This window comes from Megascapheus bottae, chromosome 4 (assembly GCF_031878675.1).
Source record: "Megascapheus bottae isolate mThoBot1 chromosome 4, mThoBot2.hap1, whole genome shotgun sequence".
Taxonomy (NCBI): Eukaryota; Metazoa; Chordata; class Mammalia; order Rodentia; family Geomyidae; genus Megascapheus; species Megascapheus bottae.
In genome coordinates, this window is record NC_143512.1 from 54,895,772 (window position 1) to 54,908,358 (window position 12,587).

The 12,587-nt window shown below is 40.9% G+C and overlaps 1 protein-coding gene across 1 annotated transcript in view; it reads left to right on the top strand.

The window, feature by feature from the left end:
• Window positions 1–12,004, top strand: part of Ankrd55 (ankyrin repeat domain 55) — a 63,112-nt gene extending 51,108 nt beyond the window's left edge. Inside the window, exons 9-11 of the mRNA XM_090331926.1 lie at window positions 1,895–2,550; window positions 10,715–10,807; window positions 11,415–12,004. Coding sequence (XP_090188052.1) covers window positions 1,895–2,550; window positions 10,715–10,807; window positions 11,415–11,536 — 871 coding nt within the window. The 3' untranslated portion in view covers window positions 11,537–12,004. The remainder of the gene's footprint in view (window positions 1–1,894; window positions 2,551–10,714; window positions 10,808–11,414) is intronic.
• The last annotated feature ends 583 nt before the right edge of the window (window positions 12,005–12,587 follow it).

A 12,587-nucleotide genomic window follows, 5' to 3' on the forward strand; every position in this document is an offset into this window, starting at 1 on the left:
AAAGAGCGCCAGCCTTGAGCCTAAAACCTTAGGGACAGAGTCCCAGGACATGAGTTCAAGCTCTAGGACTGGTGCACAAAAGAATGTATACTAGAGGCAATAGTTAATCAAATTAATAACTTTTAGTGCTTTACAGGACAAAAATGCATTAAATGCCTATTTATTGCCAGTCCTCGGGTTTGAACTTAAGGCCTAGGCACTGTCTTAGGATTTCCTCAAGACTAGCACTTGAGTCACAGAACCACTTTGCACTTTTTCTGTGTATGTGATACCAAGGAATCTAACTCAGAGCTTCATGCATGCAAGGCAAGCGCTCTATCGTTAGGCTATGCTCCCGGCCCTTAAATGCCTATTTAATGGGGGCCCATATCTCCATGATACCAACAGACAACTTGGTATTGTTATGAATATAGCTTTAATTTCATGAAACTCCTGAAACAGTCTTGGGAATACCTTCCCTGGGTTTTAGTGATGCATGGAGAAATCTGCTGGGTGAAATCACAGCCTGAAACAGAGGGCATAGTTGTAGAAAGTGCTACCTGGACCATATTCTGTGTGGGAAAATTTGAAGGGATGTTGGCAATCCCTGAGGTTCTCTTTAGGAGGCCTGAGAGTAGAGAAGCTGCTTTCAATACTTAAAAAAAATGTATGCAAGGTGAGAGAATAAAGATCAAAACACATCACAGGAGCAAGGACCATCACACACTGTGTGACCTGTAAAGATAACATTCACTGCATTCAAAGCAGTGATGTTTTCCCAGTTACAGATTACACTATCTCCCTCCACAGGGTAATTCTCTAGTCTGATTCCTGGGCAATGTGTAGGTCAGGTTTCATCATTAATTCATACCACAAGAAGCATTAACTCCATTGTGGCTTCTAAAGAGAATAACCCAGAGTTCCCAAGGAACAAAAGCAGGGTAGTGCCAAGGGGAAACTCACCGTAAACAGAGCCCTGCTGACCTTGTCCCTGTAGCAGTTGCCTGCAAATCCAGCTACTTGCTTTCCTCTGCTGCCACATCTGAACATGGCATGCACACATCAGCCAAGGCTCCTCTCCCTGGATCCTTTAGTGTACTCGTTTTTGTGTTTGTTTTTGGTGCTGGTTTTGGGCCTTGAACTCTGAGCCTGGGCTCTGTCCCTGAACTTTTTTATGTAAAGCTCACTCGCTACCACTTGACTCACAGCTCCATTTCAGCATCTGTGTGTATGTGTGTGGGGGAGGAGGGGTAATTGGAGAAATAGAGTCTCATAGACTTTCATGTCCAGGCTGGCTTCAAACTGCCATCCTTGAATCTCAACCTCCTGAGTAGCTAGGATTATAGGAGTGAGCCACCAACACCCAACTTAATGTACTCTCTTCTTTTTTTGTCTGTTTGTTTAAAGTATTTTCCATTCACAATTTTTTCAGAAAACAGAAAAGAAATTGGGCAGTATTGTGTGGTGGATAAGTCAGGCTCTGCTTCGATTCTCTAGGATCTCATTTAGAAAAGGCCTAAAGCCACATTTTTCCACCCTGCAGCTTCCACCTGCCTCTGAGGCAAAGCCTAAACTCACTCCTAGAGTTTATCTCATCACATAAAGCTTGTACTCCTGTAACTTGTGCTTGAGAAGAGAGAATGGTGGCGTTTTTTCAAAAGCTGTGTTGACCTGAATTAATCTTAGTGGAAACAGGTCAACCAAAGGTAAACTGTCAAGGCAAAGCCCTTAAGGAACAAGAGGCTCTGACTGCCCTGTACAAAGTAGGCAGAGAGCCACCTCTCCTACGGGAGCTCTATAAGCCATCGCATACCCACTTGGCAAGCAGATAGAATGAGGGGCCAGGATTTTGGCATTGATAGTTCCTTCCCTTTCCGTCCTCACATACCCCCCTTGTCCCTTCATATTTCCATAGAGCAGAGCCTGCTCGGCCCCTTCCTTCCCAGAGCAGTAGACCCCCCAAGAAGGAAGGACGCTTCAACATGCTCAATCAAATCTTTGGAAAAAATAAGAAAGAAGAGCAAAAGGCCCATCAGAAGGATCTCAGCAGGGACCGACACAGGGGGGAGGACACCTCGGAAGTCGATGACATCATTACTACCTTTGACAGCATCGTGGAGACCAACTGCCAAGAACAGCCTAGTGACCAGGTAGCTATGGTTGAATTTAAGAAGAGGACCTCAGAGAATTCAAAGTATCACTTGTCTGAAAAGAAATCATTGGCCCGGAAGGGGCTTCCACCAATCAGAACACAGAGTCTCCCACCCATCACCCTGGGCAATAACTTCCTGACAACCTCCCAGGGGACCACTTCCCAGGCTGGCCTGAGCTCCGGGGTTCAGCATGCTACTCAACGATCTCAGAAAAGTCGAAGTGAGCAGGACTTAGCAAATAACAGGACTGGCTGCCAGATGTTAGATCACTCCTGGAAACGGGATTCTAATCAGGTGTTCTCCTACAAAGCTTGGACTGTGTCTTCTTCTGATAAGCTATTAGACAGGCTGCTGGCTGCCAGGCCTGGTCATCAGGAGCAACCTGGGCCTCCACATCTTCCTCATCGTACCTCCCCAGGTAAAGCCCTTGCTTGTTTCTCCATTCCTGGTAGCCTCTTACAGGAAACATGCTTTCAGGCTAGGAATTGAAAGAGTCGGTAGCCACTGCAGCAGAGAAAGAATTACATGAGCAAGTAGGACCTTCGTTGTTGTTCTTCTTGGTTTCAGTTTTCACTGTGACTGCCATGGAATTGGGGCTTTCCAGGCTAAGAGACTGGTTCTGCTTTTCTGCCCTGAAAGTGATCAGGTAACTGTGTTCCTTCTCACTTTCCCAACAAATACGTGTGGTGTCTCCCAGAGTACAGTAGGTTAAGGTTTTCACTAGAAAGGATTCTTAACCAGAAGTATGTGGCAAAATCACTCATAAGAAGTTGATTTGTTTGTGTGGTGGCCTGTTTTAAAACCAGTATTCAGTGCCCACCCAGTACCTAATGAACCAAATTTGGTGAGAAAGGAAAAGAAATGGAAGTGGCAAACCACACATTTGCATGTTTATTATTTAAGTCTCACTATATGTAAGGTTTAACTAGCAATATTCTTTCCTGTCTCTTCCTTAATTACCCAGGCTCCTCAACCAAGGTTACCAGTGCTATTAATTTTTTTTAATTATCCTTTCAAGGTATCTACATCTATACATAAGAAATATACTTATATCTCCCCTTTCAATGATGGTATCACACTGAAGTATTTATATTTTCAAATAGATATATACATATATATTCCCCCTTCTTATAAATAAATACATCACATGAAACAATTTATTAATTTAGAAACATCTGCAAGTGATTCTGCTCCTAAAGCCTCTTGGGCTACAAAGCAGCTAAAATCAGTTCAGACATAGAGTGTGTCCATTTGTATCTAAGTGGATTAATTGCCAGTTTCTAAAACTTAGGACAATTTATGTAACAATGTAAAACTGCTAGTTTCTCTCCAGAAATTGGAAACTGACAGCACTGAATTCTCAATTTCCCTTATGGCAAGTATTACCTAGATTTGAGAAACCCCTGTCATCTTGACTACCACTTGATTACCACTCCAACAAGGAAGAAATGTAAATGGTTGGTTAGAGAAAGGCAGATGTCCCCAGCGAATTAACTCCATTTAAAAAACCTACCACAAGTTGCACACTTCTGTTTGCAGCTCATTGGCCAGCACTTTGTCATATTTGCAAAGAAGACTAGCCATTGTAGTCTTACAGCTGGGCATATTATTCTGTCTACAAAATGGGACTTCGGTTTTAAAACAACAAAGGGTAAATATTAAATATAAAACTAGTACATCTATCTCATGTCTCCTGTAAGTTTTTCTATATTACTTGAAGCAAAATAATTAAGACATTTAATATATTAGGTAAGGGCATTAGTCCCCCAAGGAAGTAAGCAGAAAAGTCCTAGAACAGCAGAACAGCAGAAAGGAGAAGCAAAACTGTCCAAGAGATTATTAAGAAATTAGTTTTGCTTATAGCAAAGTATTTATTGTTTTCAACAGTCAGTGATAATTATAACTAGGGGTCGGATATTGAAGGAAACTGAGTCATGATAAGTCAAGTCTCCTGAGTCTTTAGCTTATAAAGAAGCTTTAAGGGAAATTAATTTGCTAAAACAATTGTGCTACTGACGTTTTGTTGTTGAGGCTCACATGCAAGCCATCACATATGTTCAGCATGCACTCTTACTATTGAACTACAACCGTAGTTCCAAGCTGACTTCCAAGTGACTTTTTTCCCTCCTGTTTGGACACAAAGTCGTAGGGTTTTTAAACAGGAAGAACTTTGGTCATCTCATGCCTCGTGAACTGATTATTGAGTGCCCAGTAAGATAGATCCACAACTAAAAGAAGGATCCCAAAGCTCTGCCATCTAAACTCTGCCTCTGTCACTTCCTTGCTGTTATTTCATCTCCCTAAGCGTTCCAGTTTAAAGGAGGAAAGATTAATTTTCACTCATGATTTCAGAGACTTTGGCCAGTCCCCTTGGCTGTGACCTGTGAAGAGACTGAGCATCATGGAGGAGGCATGTGTAGAGAAAAGTGGCTCACCGCATGGACAAAGAGGCAGCAGTGACAAGGGCTTGGTATAATATGTACTTCTCTAGGATATACCTTTAAAGACCCACTGTCTTCAAGAAGGCCCCTCCTGCTAAGTTTCTATCATCTCTATGACAAAGCTATGGATAACGTTCTTTTGGTTTTGTTTTGTTTTTCTTCCCGTTGTGAGGCTTGAGCCTGGGCATTGTTCCTGATCTGCTGCTCTATGCTCAAGACCTGCATTCTACAACTTGAGCCACAATACCACTTTTGGCTTTTTCTGTTTATGTGATACTGAAGTATCAAACCCAGGGCTTCATGCATGCTAGGCAAGCACTCCACCACTAAACCACATTCCTAGCCCCTACAGATAATGTTTAAAGACTATGAAAAAGGACGGAAGGAAGGAAGGAAGGAAGGAAGGAAGGAAGGAAGGAAGGAAGGAAGGAAGGAAGGAAAGAAGGGAGGGAGGGAGGGAGGGAGGGAGGGAGGGAGGGAGGGAGGGAGGGAGGGAAAAGTGTATCCCAAATAGCAACACTTTCTAGGCTAGAGGCAGTCCAATATTAGGAGCCTTACTCAGTGATGCCATCTTTTCCTGTATCCCTCAGCTGTGGCCAGCCTCTCCTTTATTCCTCACTCTCCCTATGTTTGACTTCCCAGCTTTTCTATCATGGGTATAACATGGTATAATTCTGTATGAATTTCCTTCTGCTTAAAAGATGAAGTCATATTGATGTCAAGAAATGTAGCTGAGCATCGGTAGATCACACCCTAGCTACTCACAGTCTGAGATCTGAGGATCATGGTTCAAAGCTAGACTGAGCACTAAAGACCATAAGACTCTTATCTTCAATTAACTATCAGAAAACCAGAAGTGGTGCTGCTCAAGGGTAGGGCAATAGCCTTGTGCTGAAGAACTCAAGGAAAGTGCCCAGGCCCAGAGTTCAAGCCCCACAACCACCAAATAAAAGTCCTTTCTGGACCAAGTGTTCTGATCCTCTGAAAGATGCTTGAAAGATGAAATCATATTGATACATCAAGAAATGTCATATTTCTGGACCAAGTGTTCTGACCCCCTGGACACAGGAGCAGGGACTGTTTTTGTTTTAGGGGGTCCTTTCAGATCACAATTTACCCGTGCTACAAAAGTTCAGTGATCTGTTCTGTCTTGTAGCTAGTTAGTGATATATTCAGAACTTGAACACAGATTTCCTAAATAGGAAAACACAGTCCTGTTTAGGAACAATAATGCGTTCTTCTCTTTCAATCTTGAAGTCCAGTTCATTGATATTCCTACTAGTTATCTCATGTCATTTTTCTTATGAGTTACATTATTTTCCACTAAATGAAAAGATTCCCTTGCCTTATGGACTTTATTCATGCAATTATTTTTATCTCCATTGGGTTTAGAACTACTGAGCCTTCTGCATTAAAATGGAAGGGTTCCCTGAAGGGGTCTAAGTTGTTAAGTCCAGGTACGTTGAAACAGAGCAGATTTCTACAGTGAACTTCCATATTTGCCTTTTAATGTGATAAAACAATGTAATGCCATAAGTCAGACGACTGGACCACTCACTCACTTACACTTGGGTATTCCGTTTTACTTTGGCTTTTTCTCTTTTCCTGTCCAGATTCAGGGGAAAAATAATGCAGGTTAGTAACGCCACTATTTGAATTCTGGGCAGCTGCTATCGTTTGCTTACATCAGCAACTCTGAACAGTTAGCTGTAATGATGATTGCTTAACATTTATTGAAACCTGTCAGTGGGCTAGATGACAGATGAGGCTGAGGTACTTATTCTAATGAGTTAGAATTTGGAGTACCTCTGCTTAATTTATTGTGAACGGCTTTCAGAGAAAATGGAACAGAAAGCTCTGCGGTGCTTTCTGCTAGCTTGGTTATTTACAAGACATCACAAGAACAAAGTGCTCACTTCCTTTCTCCCTCCAGGGAGAACTTCCTTCTCCAGAAGTTTCTAGATTATCCCAGCAGCAATGCACAGTTTTCTGGCTGAGCAGGTCAGATCCTGTGACCTTTTTGTTTAAAAGCATCAGCAGATTTCTAGCTTTCCAGGACAAAAGTCAAATTCCTAAAATGTACCAACGCAGTCCTCCATTTTGTTTGACCTGTGTGTCGCTCTGTACTTCTCTCCCCTCCAGTCTTCACCTCCAGAGCCTCACGAGTTCCTTGAATATCTCTCAGTTCCTAGAAAGTCACCTTTCCACTATGTGACTCTTTTGCCTATATTTCTATTTTAGCCTCTTCCCACTGTTGAGTGTAACCAATTCCTCCAACTCAAGCCAGGCATGGTGGCACACACCTACCAGCCCAGCACCGGGGAGGCTATGAGGCAGGAGGATCTCAAGTACAAGGCAACCTGAGCTACTTAGTGAGACCTGTATCAAACAAAAATGGGAGTGGGGAAGTCAACTGAAAAGTCACCTTTCCTGTGAAGGGCATTGGAGTCCGAAGGAGGGCTGGCTCGTCCTTCCTGTTCATAGTACAATTATCCGTGCCTAGTTGGAGGGCTTCAGTTTTCAAAGCAGAGGAATATTTTTTTTTAATCTGTGTCATGTAAATAAAAAAGAATGAGACTCACAGAGTTCCACTTACCTACCCAAGGTCAGAGATTAGCAAAGAAGTGGTTAGGTGTATGGCGGACCCCCATTCCACAGTAATGCCCTCACATGCATCCCAGCCCTACCTTGGGGCTTTGGAGTTACTGACTTTGCCTGTCTTGAATCCCACATAAATGACAGCCTGGCTAAGCAACTAGGAAGTACCCCACTTCTGTGTGCCCTTCAGTCTGGAACACTGTGTGGCTTCTCCGTAGATGATTGACTTAATGGATGGAGAGAGGGTGGGATTAGGTTCAGGCCTGGTCTGACAAACTGGCTCTTCCCTCCAAGCTTAGGGAAAGTGAAGACGACAATGGTACCCATCTCTGGAGGTAAGGTGGAACATGGAATTAAATGAGATTATGTATGCAAGAGTTTTCCCAGCTCCAGGCCATAGAAAAGTGTTCAATAAATACTATTTATAGTTACCCAAGTCATTGTTTAGTGTTACCAACATGTGCTCTTGCATTCAAGAGATAAGCCAATTTGGATTTTAATATAACTCTACCCCAGAATTTTTTTCTTTTTCCTTTTTTCAATAAATGATGGCTCTTGAAGTTGTCTGATTTTCAGTGTTAAAGGAATAAAATAAAAATATGATGGCTCATGAGGGCTCATGCCATCAGGCTGGGATGGCTCATCCCGTCTAATCAAGAGGCAGACACATGGGATCTGCAAGCCTGAGGCCCATCCTGGAGTTACTGAGACCCAGTCTCAAAAACAAAACACAAACAAAAAGACTAAGCTTACGTAGTAGAACACTTGTCTAGCATGTTGGAAGCCTTGAGTTCAATGTCCAGTAAAGAGGAAGAGAAGGAGAAAGGGGAGGAGATGGAGGAGGAAGAGAAGGAAAAGTATAAAACTAGGAATTTTGTCCACACTCCATCAAATGATATTGCTTAGGTGGTTCCCCTACAAAATCTGTTAGTTCACTCAAGTAGATACAATCTTCTTTTTCTTTTTTCTTTTTTTTTAAACTTTATTCATTTTATTTATTTATTTATTTTTGGCCAGCCCTGGTGCTTGAACTCAGGGCCTGGGCACTGTCCTTGGACTTTCTCAAGGTTAGAGCTCTACCACTTGAGCTTCAGCACCATTTCTGGCTTTTTTCTATGTATGTGGTACCGAGGAATCGAACCCGGGTCTTTCGTGCATGCTAGGCAAGCACTCTACCAGTAGGCCAAACTCCCAGCCCCAATCTTCTTTTTCTTTTTTCTTTTTTTTTTTTTATTGTCCAGGTAATATATAGAGGGGTTACAGTTACATTCTCCAGATAGTAGGTGCATTACTTCTTACACATTGATACCCCTTCACAAGTTTTTGTCCCCATTTCCCTCCCCACACCCCTCTCAATCATCTTGTTTTCCCCCTTACCTTTCTTATTTCAAATAAACAAATAAACATATATGCAATATACCAGGTATCCAAAGTCAGATTCAGTAACAATATGAGATTAGGCAAAGGGCAACAAGAGAGGAGAAATAATACAGTACATTAAGAATAACAATCACACAAGATAAAGCTCTTGTTTCCATATCCTAGACATCCTTTCATTTAGTCTCATCCCATTTGACCTTATGTATGTAGGTTTTGAGCTATAGTAATCCTCTGCTAGGAGCGTCCTAGATGTGTACTAATTATTTAAGTACAAATCTTGACAGTGTAAAATCTTGACAGTTCTTTTTTCTTTTGTCGTACAGTAAAAATGACTTTCCCAAACAGAAGACTTTAATTTCATGAGCATTGCTAAAATGATTCAAGTTCTTTCTTACTAGACTACTAAGCATCAAATCTCCTTGTTTTATAATGTTGATTGTTTAACTTTTTAAGCTAGATACTTTATACTTACTCTTCAACTCATGAATTACTAGAAAAGATATAGTTATTTTCTCCATTGTATAGATTTGGAAGTTGGAGCTTAGAAAGATCATCAAACTAAAATATGGGGAAGCAGAAAATTCAGCGCAACCCTAGCTGACCGCTGGAGCTGGAAGCTCCTAGGTACTATATTTCTTGGTCAGCTTTCAAAATGTACTTAAGTACCTTTTGTATATGGCTTTCTATTATTGTAATCAGTAATGTGTTGAATTTTTTTTTTAAAGAACTGGCTCCACTTGGTGGACAAGTTCAAACACCAGATTGATATCAATCAATTCCCAGCTCAGGTTTTGTAGTCATAAGAGGGCTGTTTCTCCAGATCCTCCCCAAGCTCTCTTTCTGGTCAGTGTTTTGCAATCTTGTGCACATGCTCATTACTTGCAAGCTGAGGAAGATCTGGCATTCCACTTCAAGAAATTCCAATCTAATCGACTTGGAATGTGGAAAAGGTAGCAGTTTGTTATTTAAGCTCATATGCTTCCATGTGCATCCAGGATTGAGAAACTTTGCTCTAAGAAAAGTCTAGTCATCACTTACTCATCGAGGATGGGATGGATAGATATGTATAAAGATATGCCAGGCTGGGGAGTGGTGGCTCTTGACTCCACTCAGGAGGTTGAGATCTGAGAATTAAGGTTCAAGGCAAGCTAGGGAAGAAAAGCTTGTGAGACTCTTATTTCCAATTAACCAGTAGAAAACCAGAAGTGGTGCTGTGGCTCAAAAGAGTAGAGTGCTACAAGCACAACCAGACCAGATGCTTCTTCTCATCAGCCTCCAGGAGTCCTGGCCTGCAGCTGGCTTTTGCTGTGCAATAGAATGCCAAGTGGGCAGAAAACCATCTTCCCAGCTCCAAGTAGTTTAAAACTAGTGCTCCACATTGAGGCATCACCATCAGACTGTTTTTATTTACATGAAGCTCACTCTAATATTGTATTGTGGCATTAAGTCCCACTGGTTATTTACAAATGATGTAAAATCTGTTTTTCAGTGTTACTTTTTTATGTATTTTTAAATTGTAATTAATAGAAGGATTACATGATAAAAAAAAAAAGAGTAGAGTTCTAGTCTTGAGCCAAAGAGCTCAGGGACAATACCTAGGCCCTGAGTTCAAGCTTCACAGCTTAAAAAAATTAAATTTAAAAAATAAATATATTCCAACTTTAAATTTCATTTTTTAATTTGTAAAAAATTATTTTGGTTTATTTTTTTTTTGCAGTCCTGGGGCTTGAACTCAAGGCCTGGGCATTGTCCTTGGGCTTTCTCAAGGTTAGCACTCTATCACTTGAGCCACAGCACCACTTCTGGCTTCTTCTATGTACTTGGTACTGAAGAATCAAACCAGGGTTTCCTGTATGTTAGACAAGCACTCTCCCACTAGGCCATACTCCTAGCCCATTAACTTTCAATTTTATAGAATGACCGTTAATGCATGCTTACAAAATTTTATTTGCACTAGGCCATTCCAGAAGTGATTCCTGGTTCCTTCTCATTTAAACAACAAATGGAATACTCAAAATGCAACGGAGTGTGGCTAGTCTTGATTTCATTGTTTGTGTTACATTCAGTTTAGTGTAACAACATTTATGACTCTCTAGCCCATTGGATTTTATAATTTGCACTTGACTGAGTGCAAATGACTAATACAAATATGTTTGTTCCCAGGACAAAATTTTCAGCATCTCTCCCCTAACAGACCCAAAATTAGAGAACTTCCTTTCATTCGGAACAACCTAGCTCCCCTAACAGACCAAAAATGTGAGTATCTTAACCTGCCTGTGCTTCCTTTGCAAGTGTACACACTTTGTCTAGACATAGCTCAATGTTATTTCACTTTATTTTCATTTCTAAAATAACATCAAGTACCAATACCTATAAACCGTAGGAAAATAGAGACAATCTATAAAGCTCATTAAAACCTAATACTAAATCTCTTCCCAAAAATATTTCTTTTAAAAAAATGAATATTTGCTCCATTCAGAAAATGTTGTGTTTGAACTATAAAAACAATAACAGGTTTATTTTCCTGTGCCTTATTTGATGTCTTTAAGAACATAGTTTAAAGAATCTTATTAGTCACCTTGACCCCTTGGTTTCCTTATGATAAATGCATAGAATGAATAGAAATCCATGTTCTCTCTGTACTCATGACCTGTGATGCCTAAGCAGAGATGGGGCTGTATCTTTTCTGAGACAGGATCGCTTGCTATAGTGTAGCAGACCTTGAATTCACAATCATCCCGCCTCAGCCTCTCCCTGTGCTGGATTTACAAGTATAGACCACCACACCTGACTTTGCCTGATTTATTTACACAGTGGTATGTCTTAAGTAGCTCACTCAATGCCTCCCCCTCCTCTACCCCAGTTCTATCTGGAGAACCTCTAAGAACCAACCGAGTGCTTCCTGCCATTCCAAGCCAACGAGGACAAGGCCCAGCAGATGAAGAGGATACCCACGCTGAGAATCCCACCCGTGATGTGAACTAATTGTGGGCCATTCCCTGTGGAAATTCAGATGACATATTTCTAGCCCTCAAAGGGCAAGATTACTCCAGTATGTAAGAACACAGACTGATTTAGCAAGTAGCACTCTACAAGCCATTTGATTTTATAATTCAAGATTCTTGATTCCAAATGAAGATATTTCCCAAAGAAATTTAAAATCTTAGAATATGCATAGATGACTAAGTCTGTGAGTTTCTATAACTGCTACATGCCATAGGAAAATGTGTTATTAACTGGGAAACCTAGCTACGTTTGGTTTGGTTTGCTTTGTGGCATGTTTGCTGATCTGTCTATTTGCTGAATGGTTTTGTGATGTTATGCTTTTTTAAGGTATGCTTTGCTGAATAAAAACAACAAACAGCAACAAAAAAGTATATCCCAGACTTGTTCTTCACGCTTTCTGTAACTCTACCTCAGATTGCTAAAGCTTAAAAAAATTAAAGTAATAAATTCCTATTACTGGTTACAATCTGTGGCTTTTTTAAGATGTACTATGTTCTACAAAATATTTTCTAGTATTGTCACTTCCCACTATAACGCAAATCATTTGACAATGTCTATGTCCCTTCTTTGTGACTTGATTATTTCTGCCTACTGTTGTTTTCAGGTATGACTGATAGTTCCCATAATGAGAACATCATGTTTATCAGCAAGGTACATCCTGGCCTTAAAGAATTGACAGACCTTTCCCACATTCCTCAAATACCCACATACATAATAATTCTTCAGCTGAATGCAGTGGTTTGACAGCTGTCATTTCAGTTATGCAGGAAGAATAAACAGGAGAATTAAGCCAGGCGAGGTGGCTCACATCTGTTATCCTTGCTACTTAAGAGGCTGAGATCTGAGGGTCAAAGTTCAAAGCCAGCCCGGGCACTAAAGTCTGTGAGACTCTTATCTCCAATTAACCTCTAAAAAATGGGAAGTGGGGCTGTGGCTCAAGGGTAGGGTGGTAGCCTTGAGCTGAAGAGCTCAGGGATAGCACTCAGGCCAAGAGTTCAAGCCCCATGACCAACAAAAATAAATAAATAAA